The sequence below is a fragment of the Polypterus senegalus genome, chromosome 6 (genome assembly GCF_016835505.1).
Source record: "Polypterus senegalus isolate Bchr_013 chromosome 6, ASM1683550v1, whole genome shotgun sequence".
In the NCBI taxonomy this organism is placed as follows: Eukaryota; Metazoa; Chordata; class Cladistia; order Polypteriformes; family Polypteridae; genus Polypterus; species Polypterus senegalus.
Window position 1 is genome coordinate 152,802,384 of NC_053159.1, and position 16,140 is coordinate 152,818,523.

General features: G+C 38.0%; 1 protein-coding gene across 2 annotated transcripts in view; it reads left to right on the forward strand.

Annotated features, from left to right (window-relative positions):
• Nucleotides 1–16,140, forward strand: part of gmppaa (GDP-mannose pyrophosphorylase Aa) — a 45,868-nt gene that overhangs the window by 19,787 nt on the left and 9,941 nt on the right. Inside the window, exons 6-8 of one of the 2 annotated variants that reach the window (XM_039757389.1) lie at nt 7,143–7,202; nt 11,754–11,884; nt 12,024–12,038. In XM_039757389.1, the coding sequence (XP_039613323.1) occupies nt 7,143–7,202; nt 11,754–11,884; nt 12,024–12,038 (206 nt within the window). The remainder of the gene's footprint in view (nt 1–7,142; nt 7,203–11,753; nt 11,885–12,023; nt 12,039–16,140) is intronic. The other variant, XM_039757390.1, reaches the window with a different exon arrangement.

Consider the following 16,140-nt stretch of genomic DNA (forward strand, 5'->3'; position numbering starts at 1 on the left):
GATAAAGTTTTAGTACTGCAGGCTGTATGTGATGTTATTCTAGAATTTAGAAATGTTACATCTTGCTAAAAGCATTTCTCAAATATCTGCATCTTGATCACAATACTTTAATTTAAAAACGTGAATCATATTTTTAAGTTTTGCACTAATGACACTCAAACTCTTCTTCAGAATGCAATGCTCAGGACAAATAGAGAAGGGGAGTAATTATACATGATGTAAATAGGATGATTATCTCTTTATCTTTTGAATTCTTCCATGCATTCCTGTCCTCACTGCAGAAGCCTGGAATGTTTTGCTGCTTTTGGCTTGGTTTTCATGTTTTAGGCGTAATTGCTTGTTTTATTGTGGGCTTAATAGCAAACCAGGCATAAGGGCCTGCTAGATTTTAAAGTCTACTTGTATAAATCCATATTCACCGAAGTCACTCAAACAGTGTCTTTATTAAAGTATGCTTTTTGTTAGAGTCAGTAAAGTCAAATTAAAAATACTGACACAGCTCTTTAGGCACTGATGTACAGTAGTTGGTTTAAAACTGAGTTTATTCTGCCACCTTGTGGCTAATGTGTGCAAGTTGTAGTCCTATTAATGAATTTGTCAGTGGATCTCAGACTCAGTTTGGAGGACGGGCCATTTGTGGCTGCAGGTTTTTGGACTCCTACCCTGATTAAGCAAGCTTTGTGGGGTCTGGTTTTGGTCAGAGTAGAAATTACTAAACTAAGTTTGGTACATGTTTATTTATTAATTTTTGTGGTATTTGGTACACTGTATTAATCTTCGAGGGGAAATTGCCTTTTCTCATGCCCTTTGCCAGTCAGAGTGAAGGAGCAGCCACTGTATAGCACCCTGAAGCAATTTTCAGGTTAAGGGCCAAACAGAGTAGGATCTCTTTTGGTTTGACCCGGCAACCTTCCAGATATATTAAAATGGATCAAGCATTGTTTTTTAGGTACGTTTGCATATAATGTGAAAAGCACCTGCTGCGATTGCCATGTTTCTCTGTATGCATTAAAACAATTCAGCTACCAGCAAACTGATTTTTTGGAAATATGACACACTTATTCTTCGAGGAAATTTATTGGGAAACTGAAATTTTTGTTGAGATATTTTGTATAGAGCTCACTATACAGCTTTTTGAAATTTCAAAATCTCCCATTAAAAGCATTTGTGAATTTGTAAACTACTGAATTTTAAAACACAGAGACATTCTGTGCAACTTTAATTATGGATTAGTTTACTGTTTCAAACTTCAGCTTGTATTTTTCCTTCGTTTGACTTCCACTCCTGACAGTAAAACAGATCCCCAGTATAAGTTCATCAAATGCCAGGTGTACATCTGCTCACTTATCCTGCTGCTTGAGGTCAGTTAAGTAAGAAGAAAGGAATTATATGTATGTCTGCATTGCACATTGTAATGATTTCGAATTTTTCTGGCACTATAATTTATCGGCAAAATTCCACACCTGTTCTCCATTATGGGCCGAAGCAGCCAATGATTTTATCTTGACACTCAGCAGAGATTTTAACTCTTCATTTGGTACTTTTTTCCAGAAATGTTATGTTAAAGAAATTTGAACTACAATTAATCCTAGACCCTCAAGAACGAACAATAGCACATCAGTCGATGTCATTTTTCAGTCACTTGAATTGGAATCTGCTGTGTATGGAAGCTGCTAATTCACCACAAGGTTATCTTGGCGTTTTAACTACATGATATTGTAAAGTTCTGTGAACAAGCTTGTATTTTACGTAGTCTACTAAAGCATTTAATTACATTCCATTATCACTTACTTTTTAATATGACTCATTGTTACAAAATATTTAATAAACAAAAATGTGCTGATTCTGATGAACTAAAATATTTAAAAATGCTCCAACTTTCAAACCTGTTAACTAAGCCCCGTAATTGGATACCCCTGAACGTTATGCCATGCACTTGTTACAACTTGATTTTTAAGGTTTTCCTTATCATTGTCTTTTTGTTTTACAGGTATTCTATTTTTTATTTACTAATGAACAATGCTAGTGTATCTGACACTGAAATAGTTGCTGCTTTTCAGCGTTCAGTGTCACTTGCTTGGGTGTCTGGTCCGCTTATTGTTAAATGCAGATATTTCTAAATGGCATGTAAATGTAAAACTCACAGTGATGGGATTTTCTGAATGCATAATAGAAAAATAAAACCCAGCTAATTAAATGAAGTCACTCTGAAGTAAAATGCCTCACAGATACTGAATCTGATTTGGACAAAAACCTGCAGTGACATTAGGCTGAGTTTATAATGATTTAATTGCTCAAATTAAAAATACAGTAGTAAACTCAAATTTAAGCAATTATGTCCAGCAGGGAGTGTATGTGTCCTAACGTAGGATTGTTTGAACCTTCATTAATCACAAAATATCAAGACAAGAGAAATATGATGCACTGAAAGGATATACTTAACTTGCTTTAAAATGCAGCTTTTGCTCCTAATATACAATGCTGTATAATTTGCATACTTAAAAAAACAGCCAAAGAGAAGCCAATGGAACAGTGCAGTCGTCATTGGATTCTTCTTTGGCAGAGTGCAGGAGGCATTGTTCTTGGTCCCACTTGAGCTGCAGGCTTCTGCCCTGAGGCTGCGTGAGAGGCCTTAAATATCCACACATTCTGCATATTCATTGAGCTATTTGTGGTCAATACGAGCTATGGCTAACTAGCAGCTGAGCTCTTTGCATATGGATTAGGCTCTCTAAAACCCCACTATAGCACCTTCTTTCATTAGCTGCACACAGTGCGCCTGTCCCAGTCAATAACCTCCATTTTCATCTTTTGCTGTATTTGTTTTAATTGCCCGGAAAGATTTTTTTACTTTCTTTAGTTAATGAAAACTGCATGTTAACTAACATAATTAGGCTCACAAAACAGAATTATGAAACAGTTATTTCTCATTTCTGGTAATAGTAATTTATTATGATTATTAATTCATATATGATCATCTGTGCTAATTAGCCGTATTGCCACTTTGCAAATGCAAGAAATATTAGCTTTTTCACATACACTATAAATTCAAGCAAACTGCAGCAGCTTTAGTTTGGAAATTGCAGCCATGTTGTCCCATGCTGCACAGGGCCATATGCTAAGAAACTGCTCAGTTAAAAGCAACTTACACAGTATTTCAGACTTCATCTCGTACTCCGACTACACCAGCATTTCAGTTGCTTGGGATGGAGAGCTTTGGTCAGTCAAGCTTCAAGCACATTCCTTGCTGTTAAACAACTACTCATGATGATATTCTGTATATTTAATATTAGAAATCCATTTGATCTGCCATAACATCCACTTTCTTTATGATTATTTTGAGAAGTGCAGTAAAACCTTAATCTCTATATTGCAAACACTCCTGCTTATTGACTCCCCACACTCCTGCTCAGAACTTCCTTACGCCGCACCTTCCTTTTTCTTCTAACTTCTCCTGTCACTCATCTCCTAAGAGGCATGTCCACCCTACAGAACAGAAGCTCTTCACCTAGTCCCATCACTTACAGCATTCGTTCCACCCTTTCTGCTCCTGTACAGTGCATCACAAGCTGCCTGTACGTCAAAATATATTAATACATAATATAACAGAATTTAAAAAGAAAATTACAATATAGAACAGAATTAATACAGAACAACATTACCATCAGTGGTTTCCATTTTCAACACATTTTCAATTTTGTCTGCATCACACTTTATATTGCTCACTGTTCTCCCTACACAGTAAATTGAAGCAATACTTAAAACACTTTCTCCATTTCATAAATGTTTAATAATTTCACTTTCTATGATGATTCCAACACCACACGCATACATTTATTGGCCATAACAATGTATAGTAAATTAATTATAATGAAAGAGAAAGTTACAAGACGCTATTAAAACTGAAGGTACGTAACTGACTCTGTAATACTGGGGAAGGACAAACACTACACGCTAACAGAAGGGAAAGTTGTTCCATTGTGCAAAGCTCACAGCATACTGCATGGCATTGGTAGTACAGTAATAGGTGGGCGCTGGTATGCACAATTTTTGTTTTGGCCCTGACACTTAATGGAGACTGATAGTTAATCAAGTGACAGATAATTGAGGGTTTTCTGTATAACCTGTGTCCTGAAATGTGGACATCTCCTGCTTTCAGGTTTGACTCAAACATTTAGCATGTACTTTTAAAACTTAGTTGTGCTCATATATTTACATACACACAATTTGTGAAATATTGGCCATTGTATGGAAAATATAAGTAGACATGCAGAAAGATTTCCTTTTAATTAGGGAGTGAGCTCAGGTGAGGCAATATTATCACATCGTGTGTGCCCATTTTAAATCATAATGATAACTGAAATCACCCAAATGGGCCAGAACCAAAGTTTACATACCCTTGAATGTTGAGGCTGAATATATACACACACAAATTGACACACACAGGTTCAAATTAAGGGGGATGTCCACAACTGTAACCTCTTTGATTGAAATCAGTGTCTGTGTATAAATAGTCAATTTAAATTCCTGCAGAGCTGCACTGACTTTGCTAGATTGTTATACCTGCATTTTTATCACTCTTAATTTAATATTGTTTTTTTATCAGTATGCTGCTGCTGGAGTATGTGAATTTCCCCTTGGGATTAATAAAGTATCTATCTACTGAGCCAAGGGGAAAGCAAAAGAACTTTCAAAGGACATGCAAAATTGTGGATTTGTGTAAATCAGGAAAAGGATATACAAACCAGATTCCAAAAAAGTTGGGACACTATACAAATTGTGAATAAAAACTGAATGCAATGATGTGGAGGTGCCAACTTCTAATATTTTATTCAGAATAGAACATAAATCACGGAACAAAAGTTTAAACTGAGAAAATGTATCATTTTAAGGGAAAAATATGTTGATTCAGAATTTCATGGTGTCAACAAATCCCAAAAAAGTTGGGACAAGGCCATTTTCACCACTGTGTGGCATCTCCCCTTCTTCTTACAACACTCAACAGACGTCTGGGGACCGAGGAGACCAGTTTCTCAAGTTTAGAAATAGGAATGCTCTCCCATTCTTGTCTAATACAGGCCTCTAACTGTTCAATCGTCTTGGGCCTTCTTTGTCGACCTTCCTCTTTATGATGCGCCAAATGTTCTCTATAGGTGAAAGATCTGGACTGCAGACTGGCCATTTCAGTACCCGGATCCTTCTCCTACGCAGCCATGATGTTGTGATTGATGCAGAATGTGGTCTGGCATTATCTTGTTGAAAAATGCAGGGTCTTCCCTGAAAGAGATGACGTCTGGATGGGAGCATATGTTGTTCTAGAACCTGAATATATTTTTCTGCATTGATGGTGCCTTTCCAGACATGCAAGCTGCCCATGCCACACGCACTCATGCAACCCCATACCATCAGAGATGCAGGCTTCTGAACTGAGCGTTGATAACAACTTGGGTTGTCCTTGTCCTCTTTGGTCCGGATGACATGGCGTCCCAGATTTCCAAAAGAACTTGAATCGTGACTCGCCTGACCACAGAACAGTCTTCCATTTTGCCACACTCCATTTTAAATGATCCCTGGCCCAGTGAAACGCCTGAGCTTGTGGATCTTGCTTAGAAATGGCTTCTTCTTTGCACTGTAGAGTTTCAGCTGGCAACGCGGATGGCACGGTGGATTGTGTTCACTGACAATGGTTTCTGGAAGTATTCCTGAGCCCATTCTGTGATTTCCTTTACAGTAGCATTCCTGTTTGTGGTGCAGTGTCGCTTAAGGGCCCGGAGATCACGGGCATCCAGTATGGTTTTACGGCCTTGACCCTTACGCACAGAGATTGTTCCAGATTCTCTGAATCTTCGGATGATGTTATGCACAGTTGATGATGATAGATGCAAAGTCTTTGCAATTTTTCGCTGGGTAACACCTTTCTGATATTGCTCCACTATCTTTCTGCGCAGCATTGTGGGAATTGGTGATCCTCTACCCATCTTGGCTTCTGAGAGACACTGCCACTCTGAGAAGCTCTTTTTATACCCAATCATGTTGCCAATTGACCTAATTAGTGTTAATTGGTCTTCCAGCTCTTCGTTACGCTCAAATTTACTTTTTCCAGGCTCTTATTGCTACTTGTCCCAACTTTTTTGGGATTGGTTGACACCGTGAAATTTTGAATCAACATATTTTTCCTTTAAAATGATACATTTACTCGGATTAAACATTTGATCTGTCATCTACGTTCTATTACAAATAAAATATTGACATTTGCCATCTCCACATCATTGCATTCAGTTTTTATTCACAATTTGTTTAGTGTCCCAACTTTTTTGGAATCCGGTTTGTAAAAAGATATCCAGAGATTTGAAAATGCATGTCAGTAGTGGAAAGTTAGGGGTTCTGTTGTTACCAGGCCATGGTCAGGTAGACCAACTGAGATTTAATCAACAACTGCCAGGATCACTTGTTGAGCTGCCAAGAACCTGGATCTTACAAAATGACAATGATCCAAAGCACAAGGCCAAGTTGAGCCTTCAAGCCTTACAGCACAGAAAAGTGAGTGTGCTAGAGTGGCCATCAAAGACTCCTGACCTCAATTTCATTGAGCCAGTTTGGGGAGATCAAATGTGCAGTTAATGCAAGGCAACCCAAGAATTTACAAGACCTGAAGGCTTTACGCCAAGAAGAATGGGCAGCTCTACCACCTGAGAAAATCAAGGGTCACGTCCACAAATATAATAAAAGACAGCATGCCGTCACTGATGGTAAAAGGGACAATAAACAGTAGTAAGAACTAAGGGTATGCAAACTTTTCAACAGGGATCATCTCATTATTTTCCTTATTCCTATATTTTGTTTAAGGGTTGTGCTGTTCTGTGATGCCTTATAGTTTAATTTGGATTCTATTAAAATTAAGTGAAATGTCTTTTGCCTGATCAGTCATCTTTTCTTTTAAGTATGGCACATCTTACAAATTCTGCCAGGGTTTGTAAACTTATTAGCACAACTGTATATTATCTATATTGTGTGTTATTATAAATGTAATACATATTCAGTAGGGTAGTGCATTATAATCTGTAAATTTCACAAAAATGTTCTATTAATAATCATGAAGTTTCTAAAATTTATAACTGTTTGAACTATTTCTAAACGTATAGGCTAACAGGAAACAATCCTTGAACTATGGCTGTATTGTTGAAAATCAAGATACAAATGAGGTAAGAAATACTTTAGTAAGACAAAATATCCTTGGAATAACTGTTGTTTCTTAACATTTTTAAACAATTTGTTTAAATATATATTTTTACTATTTTACACAAGGGCTGAGGTGATTATACAAGGAAATACATTGTAACTTTTTACAAATTTGTTTCTCGTGCAGGTTAAGTCACTTTACCTAAGGTCACACAATGTGCAGAGGCAGAATCTGAAGAGAAATCTTATTTAAGGCCCAATGCGTTAGCCACTAGATCCCACTGCCTTGGCCATCTTGCCAGACTGGCCCCAGTTCCACACTTTTAAACATACAAATTAAGGCCTCTAACCCAGAAAAAGCATGGATTGAGCTCTTTAAGGCATAGCAGTGTATTCTCCTGCAGGTGGAGCAAAACTCCATTCCCCAAAGCCTTCACTTAACAAGGGTCACTTGTACAAAGTTTATGTTTATTTACAAGTGTCAAGAAGTAAAAATAAAGGATAAAATCCTACCTTGAGTTATTGTATGCTTTCATTTACTTACTGTATTCCACTGCAATACAGTCTGTGTTAGTGGGCAAAGCCATACGTCACATCCAGAGACAGACGAGACTGTACATTTACTAATTTGTCTGACTTGCAACATTTATGATACAACTAGGCTGACCCGCCTTTTAAGGCGACCGACTTTTAAGTTGACCACTTCTTAAGGCAATTCAATATGTAGATCAATTTGATATTTTATACAAACTCATTAATTTGGTTATATTGCATTTGAGCGGTATTACTTTAATGCTCGTAGTTTCTGTTATTTTTGTGATGAAATTTAAACTTTTTTTCTATATTGAGGTCGCCCTTTTGAACCCCCCTGATATTTACTATGCGGTGAGGTATTTGTACTCCATCAACATTATTTCCAGAGACATAATTTTGTCTTTTTCCAGCGCATCGCGCACAAAAGCAAGGGAACGATATATAAATGTAATTGTTGCAATTTAACTACTCAATAAAAGTTAAATGCCTTATTTATTATAAACTAGCAAAATACCCGCGCTTTGCAGCGGAGGAGTAGTGTGTTAAAGAAGTAATGAAAAAGAAAAGGAAATATTTTAAAAATAACGCAACATGATTGTCATTGTAATTGTTTTGTGACTGTTATGAGTGTTGCTGTCATCAAGGATTTGATTATCATTATTTCTTTCAATCAGGTTTGTATTTGGAGGATGTGTTGTGTTCAAGTGACGTTCCGTGTTTGTCAACCGTTGTAAAGATAACAGGTTTCATTCATCGATTCCTTTCTTACTGCATCAATAAACAGCTCGTCTTCCTCTTTATATGAGACATCACACACTGCATGCACAGGTTTTTTTTAAACACTGTCTTCCTTTAGCTGGACATAGACTTTTTCCACCGTGTGCTTTGTTCAGTCAGTTTACGTGAGCCGCTCGGAATACATGCATCGAAGGTTCTCAGCTGTGCATGTGCTATCTCGTGCAATGTCCACTGCTTTATTTAATGTTAGCTAAGACCCGGCACTTAAAAATTTCTCTTGCAGTTTTGCCGAGTTTGTGCCAAACACCACCCTGACCATCTCATCTTCGTTTTCATAAGCACAGTCCTAAACCCGCGAATATTTAGCAGCAGAGTGTTTCTATTGGATTGCCGCGGACGGACGGCCTTATATGGGCAGGCACTCAATTATGTGGGAGGCGTGGCGATGAGAGATGCAACTCCGCCTCACACGGAGGATGGTAGGGAGAAGAGGATACTTTTGGCTTTTTAAATATATTTTTAATATAGGCATTTTTAATACATTTAATTGAGTAACCCATTACCATGAACAGGAAAAGTAGGCTATAAAATGTTTGGATATGTAAATCAAATGTAGAAAAAATGAAAATTTGAAGTGAATGATTCGGTGCAGGGCAGCACAATGGTTAGCACTGCTGTCTTAGGCCGAGTTTATACTTCACGTGATGTGTGTGCCTAAGAATGCGCGGTGTACCATTTATACCTGTGCGCGTCCATTAAATTCCCAGGAAACCTTGCCACAATATCTCTGAAAAGGATGGATATTTGATGATTAAAACCTTCAATCCAGGGATGTGTCCATTCCAGCAAGCATTGGGCATGAGGCAGAAACAATCTGTAGATGGGCCATCAGCTCATCACAAGGTGAATACAAGCACACACATACACTAGTGTCATTTTAGCTTCAGCAAATCCCCAAACCTGCATGTCCTTGGAAGGAAACCGGAGCACACTGTGGAAACCCACCAGAAAAACAAGCAAACTCTGGCAGGGAACACCAGGGACTCTTACCACTCCACCACCGTGCTGCCCCCACATGTATAATTATTCACAGTATTCATTATTTAAATGAAGTTAACGATTTATCTGTAAAATGTAATATACATACTTTAAAGCATTTCATCATGCAAGTGATATCAAGTATGGTATCAAGATGGTATGCGAGACCTTTAAAATGTATCGCGTCATTACGATGGGGAATATGTGACGTTTGAAAAGAAACACCACGAATACATTTGTATGTCAGCATTTTGCTTCACCATATTGAACCATTCATCAAATATCAAGGCACGCACATTGATCCTATACGATCTGCAAAGTGGCTTGCTGTCACATGTTGATAGTAAACAGAGACTGACATCACATTCCGACTTGAATACACTGTGTCCCCCTCATCAAATGAATGCCGGGAATACGTGGCAGCCATGATGCGTGTGTGTACATGTTCTGACCGTGAAGTATAAACCGTATAAAGTATAAGGCCTGGTCATCGTCTGTGTGGATTTTGTGCCCTTGTCATCAGAGATGTGCAGATTAGATTAACTGGTGATTCCACATTGACCATGTGCTTGAGTGGGCCCTGCAATGGAATTGTGTTGTGCCCTCTGCGGACTGGTAAGGCTCTGGGTTGCAACAACTATGAATTGGACTACTGTAGATGCGCTTTATCAAGTGTTAGTTCTGGAGGGATCTGCTCTGACAACAGCGATGAAGAATTTACATGGGGAGGTACGTGTGTCACACTAGCACAGAGGTCTTAATTCTCCCATTCTCTTGATTTAAATTATTTGTACAGACCATGAAAAGTGGGGCATTACTGTCCTTCTGACTATTAAAAAAGAGATACCAGAAAAGTTATTACAGAGATAAAGTTAAAAAAAAATAATTAAAATGATACATATACTGTATGTGTCTGGTCTATTGTGATTTTGTTTTATTACAGAGTCAGTTATTGTAGGTAGTTGTTCATAATATAATTGAGAGAGAATTTTTATATTTAAATTATTTCCTCATGGAATGTTAAATGGTGCAAAGTCCACTAAAAATACAAGATTCTGTATTAAACAAACCACCCTTACTGAAATGCATTAAAGTAACTCAGAGTTATGCACTTTGCTGTTTATTTTTGGTTGCATTTTATCCTGCAGAACTGGTTGCAGCCCTAGTGAGGTGGCCAGTGTTGTGGAGAAAGATCTGTTTGCTCTTGCATAAAACACGCAGAGCTTCTGGGTGGGCAATCAGAATTTAGACTGTATTGCATAATTGCTCAAATGCTGTCTCAGTTCAATGACGTGAGCGTCGCAAGTCTGGCAATACCTTGTTTTAATAGAATTTCTTACAATAACATTACCTCACTCTATGTATTTTTCTCCACATTATCTGACTCCCACATCCCGGTGTTTTTCCCTAGTCACCAATATTTTCTAAAGCCTAATTAACATTGATACGTTTCTAAGGTGATGTAATTGCCCCATTATCGCCCACCATTACCCTGACCCAAAGGTCATATTGGCCATCTGGCCGAAGGAGCGACCCCATCTTCTATTTACCTGTCGTATTCCTTCCCTTCAACTTGTAAATTTTACCAATGCATTCTTGTGCTTAATGGGCACAAATAATATCCTAAAGGCCATGATTGCCTTTTCACCATTATCTTATGACCTATGAAATATATTGCTGCCTTCAGGCCACAGGAGTGTCCATCTCTTACTTACATGGCTCATTCTAAAGCCTCCCTTTTGTAGCTAGTGGTGGCCTTCCAGATTACTTTACAGTAAAGGTATGAGCTTTTAATTTTTAAACTCTGACGCTATGCCGGGCTATCAGTTACACTCACTACATGCTGAAGCTACCTATTGCAATATATGATTTAACTTTTTAATCAAATTAAGACTTGAATTACTTAATAGTTTTAATTTCAATACCAGAACACCAAAAAGCACACTCCCAATTAGATTGTTCAAGGAAACTGGAACCCTGGGATTAAATTTACATGCAGGTTGGGCAGAAGAGGTGTGTATTGGCAACAATACTCGCTGCCTGGCATAAAAGTTATGGGAAAAGTGTCAATGGCTAATCTTCTTCGGGTAATTATGTTAGCTGAAAAAACTGCAATAATACAGAAAATCCATAAACACTGGCAAATATATTTGAATAGCATCTCACCATTTTAGATTTAAATAAATTTACAAAGCAGTTTTCACAATTAAACTAAGACAAAGTACAAAATACAATTAACAAAAATACTTTTGTCTATTCTACAGGTGCTGCATTATGTGGAGAAACCAAGCACTTTTGTAAGCGATATCATCAACTGTGGAATTTATCTTTTTACACCAGAAATTTTCCACCATATAGGATTAGTTTTTCAGAAACATCAGCAGGATCTTTTATTGTGAGTAGCTGCTTAATTTTAAACAATTCCCAAGGTTCTGCTGTTTCCATGCATTTCTTTCTTTATTTCTATTCATTTGTCTTTTTTCCTTCCTCTTCATTTTTCTGCCATCATTCTGTTTCTTGAACCCACTCATCAGATATCCTTACGACGGGTAAGTGGGAATGTTGATGTGTGATATTAACAGAATTGTGCAGTGTTGTGTGGAAAAACATCTCCTTGCTTTGTTTTAGAGTCTTACCACAGGATTCATTAAACAGTCAACAATTTGATCATAAACAGTGTGACAGATGAAGTGAGGGCTGGCTTACTTTATACGTAGACGACATATGAGTGTGCTGAGCAATGAAGCAGCACCAAGTCCCGTGTTCCTGTCTTGTGCAGATGCTGCTCCCCTTGAGCCCGAATTGGATTGACTAGGTTAGATGAAGGAAAGGTGCTTCTATCAACAGTGTGAAAAATATATCAAAACGTTATGAAAAAGTTTTTTTTCAGTAAAAATGGGATGTTTTTTTTTTCTGATTTTAAATGATCTTTTTACTTTCTCTTATACGAAGTATAGGGAAAGTATTGTAATCATCCAAAGATTTGATATCGAGATTTTGATGAATCTCAATGTTTTAGACCCCCCTGACTTTCTCATTTAGGAAGTATAGGAAAAGTATTGGAATCCTCTAAAAATCCATTTTGAGATTTTAATGAATCTCGATGTTTTAGACCTCCCTGAGTCTGAAAATACCGTTTTTGGAATTATGTCTGTGTGTGTATGTAAACATGATAACCTGAGTATGTTTTCACTTAGGTCAACCAAATTTTGCATACAAGTATTAGGTGCAAAATGTAGATTTCTATCAACTTTTGAGCAATTTCCATTAACCAGAGATGGTACTTTACCTTTCATTCATGCAGTTGCAGACTCCGATTTATTCAACTTTTTGAGGCAGGAGATGAGCAGTAGGGGGCAGTAAAGGTTGTAGCCAAGACTTGGTTCACAATTCTCACTAAACGAAATGTAACAGAAATCTTGTCTTTTTCATAAAAGAGGTGATGGTTTAGCTAATAACTCTAATATAAATTTGACATGAAGAGGTCACTTGTAATTGCTATGTATAAACACAATGAATCACCATTGTGAGTTTAACCCTTAACTACTCACGTATTTGTATTTTGTACACCAATCTCAGTTATTTTTTCCCCAAAGTCCTTTTACTTGAACCTGCTGCCAGCATCCGCCATCTGTCCTCGGCTTGATTCGCTACAAATACAGTATCGCAATGGTTTCCCTCCAGTGTGCTCCAGCCGGTTTTATGAGTGCATACACAGTTTCATATGGTGCATTTGGTACACCGCTCAGTTACTTACGTATGTATGACAACAATGAGATGTCCTTCTTGCAATGACTTTGTCTGCAAAGAATATTCAACAACTGAAGTGAAATGTGATACGTGTGCAAATCCTGCAGTGGATGAAAGTGTGATCAGTGAGGAATGAGCACTGGAGAAGTGTGGATCTGGTTAATTTCCAGATAGCCCTAGACTGTGTCATACTATTCAGTAATGTGGTACTAAATTACATTAAAAACATGTACAATTTAAAATTATTGCAATATTTTATATTACAGCCTCACAACGGGCATATAAATAGCCATTTTAACACTGGTGCATAAAGTACACCACGCAAGTATTTATGAGATGAGAAGTGGTGCGAGTAGTTAAGGGTTAAAAATGGTCCAAATGTTTCTAGAATTCAACTTAAGTTGCATTGTAAAGTGCTAAAATTTAGAACTGACATGCTAATGTTAAGCAGACGCACTAAACTAAAATTTCGCCAGTGTTACTGAATAACTCTTATCAGCTCCTATAATGTGTGTTGTGTTACCCAGCTTCACGTGGCACATTTCCTAAGTCAGTGGCTGTTGGGTATTGTGCTGTTAATCGGATGTATCAGAAGTACTGTATACATAGTCCTTTTCTGTATATAATGTTATTTATTTGGGGTTAATATTATTAGTTCACTGGGGCTCCATACTCTTGAACATGTGACATAAAGTTCCCCAGGAGTTAGTACAATACAATTTTAACAGAAAACAGTATTATTTTCAATTCAAACAGGTAATTACAAGGAATAATCGGAATGTGGGGTACAAGTACAATTTCACTCTGCAGCACAACCTGTAAAAAAAGTTGGCTGCAGTCAGGACTGAGTGTAATATACAAGGTTTTGGAGCGTTTAGGTCAACAGCAAAAATACTGAATTGTGGTTTAACTTATGATGTACGACATTGACTTTCACGGGTTGGGCATTTACTTGGGACGTAGAAATAAGTAGAACGATTTAAGCACTGTGCAGAAAAAAATGGGAGTGAGCAATAATATTGTGAATGATGTGCAATCTCCCAGCGCATGAAGTGGAACCAAATTACTGGCAGCACTCTTTGTAGTCAGCGTCTTGCTCCTTCACGCCTTTTGTTATTACTTTTACATTGCAGAATATTAATTGAATGTGTCAGGAGGGGTGGTCTGAGCACTGAGCTACACTAACTAACCTTGGCCCACTTAAAAGCACTGCAGTGTGCACCTCCTGTAATGTTCTAGTGGGGGACATCTTTACTGGGCTGAGCAAGTGTTTAAACTTCCCAAGACCGCTGCTGCTCCCAGGGCTTGAAGTGAGCTGCCATGCTGTAATGGGCGTTCACTGTTTCTGCTTTGCAAACCTTCACATTGTAGTCTAAATTCTAAGGGGACACCCCACTTCTCTGCAATATTGCACTTATTTTTCTATCTTGTTCAAAATATATGTACAGTAATCCCTCGCTATATCACGCTTCGACTTTCGCGGCTTCACTCTATCACGGATTTTATACGCAAGCATATCTAAATATATAACGCGGATTTTTCGCTACTTCGCAGGTTCTGCGGACAATGGGTCTCTTTACTTCCGGTACATGCTTCCTCAGTTGGTTTGCCCTGTTGATTTCATACAAGGGACGCTATTGGCGGATGGCTGAGAAGCTAACCAATCACAGCACGCAGTTAAGTTCCTGTGTGCTGATTGGCTCAGTGACGGAGCGCCGAATTCGATTCCGCGGCATTAACCAGGAAGTCTCGTCTCGCTCATTCAGCATCAACGTGTTTCGCTATGTAAAGAGTTAACTTTGTGCTCATTTGTGTTTATCTTTGTGCGTATTCAAGCCCTTCATTATGGCTCCAAAATGATCTGCTTCTGCGGCAGTACCCAAGCGCCAACGGAAGATGTTAACGATTGCCGAAAAGGTAAAAGTTGAAGGAAGGGAAAAGTTACACCGCTGTAGGACGCCATTACGGCATCACCATTATGGCATCAATGAGTCCACGATTCTTTTTATTTTAAAAAGGAGGAAAAGAATATAAGATCTACGGCCGCAGTGTCGTTTTTAACCAGGGCGCAAAACGAGTTGTAAGTGGACGTAATAAGGCAGTAGTCCAGATGGAATCTGCTTTAGGGATTTGGATTGAAGACTTCTGGAAGAAGAACAACAACGGTGGTGCTACACAGTCGCCTGAAGAGGCTCCTTTAGAAGGGCTGTACCACTCTCCTTTGTTGTGCAGTAAAATGAAACTCATCATTATCGGACAAGTTGTCGTCGTCATTGTTGGTAAGTAACCATAATTCAATTTTCTACTTACAGTACCTGGTACATGTATGTACGTTTAGTGTCACTGTACATATATTTACTGTATATAATTTTTCTTGCATAGTACGTATTTATTGCTGGTGGCCTGTCTATCGTAATGTCTGTAACGTGTGATATCGGAGACGCTCGATATCTTTAAAATAATATTTAGGTTTTACTGTATATAAACAGTGTGTTTACATACATAATTTCAATTAATCTTACCTAATATCTAAGAGAAAACAGAGTTTATGCTGTATAATTGTGCGGGGAATATTTATAAACAGTGTGGGGGAGTTTATAAGTGCTTAAAATATATAAAAGTAAGCATACAAACATATGGTTTCTACTTCGCGGATTTTCACCTATCGCTTGGGGGTTGTAGGTCTGGAACACAACTCCCACGATCGAGGAGGGATTACTGTACTGTATATAAATACGATCAACAATCCACAGAGACAATCTCCCCTTTGAATTTGTAATTTTTTAATATTTCATCACGAAGAGAAAGAAGAAGTGGACAGAATAGGGAATACTGCATATACCCTAGGGGGTAACTTGCTAACAGGTCTACTTTGAGGTTTGGAGATTTTTTGTCTTTCCG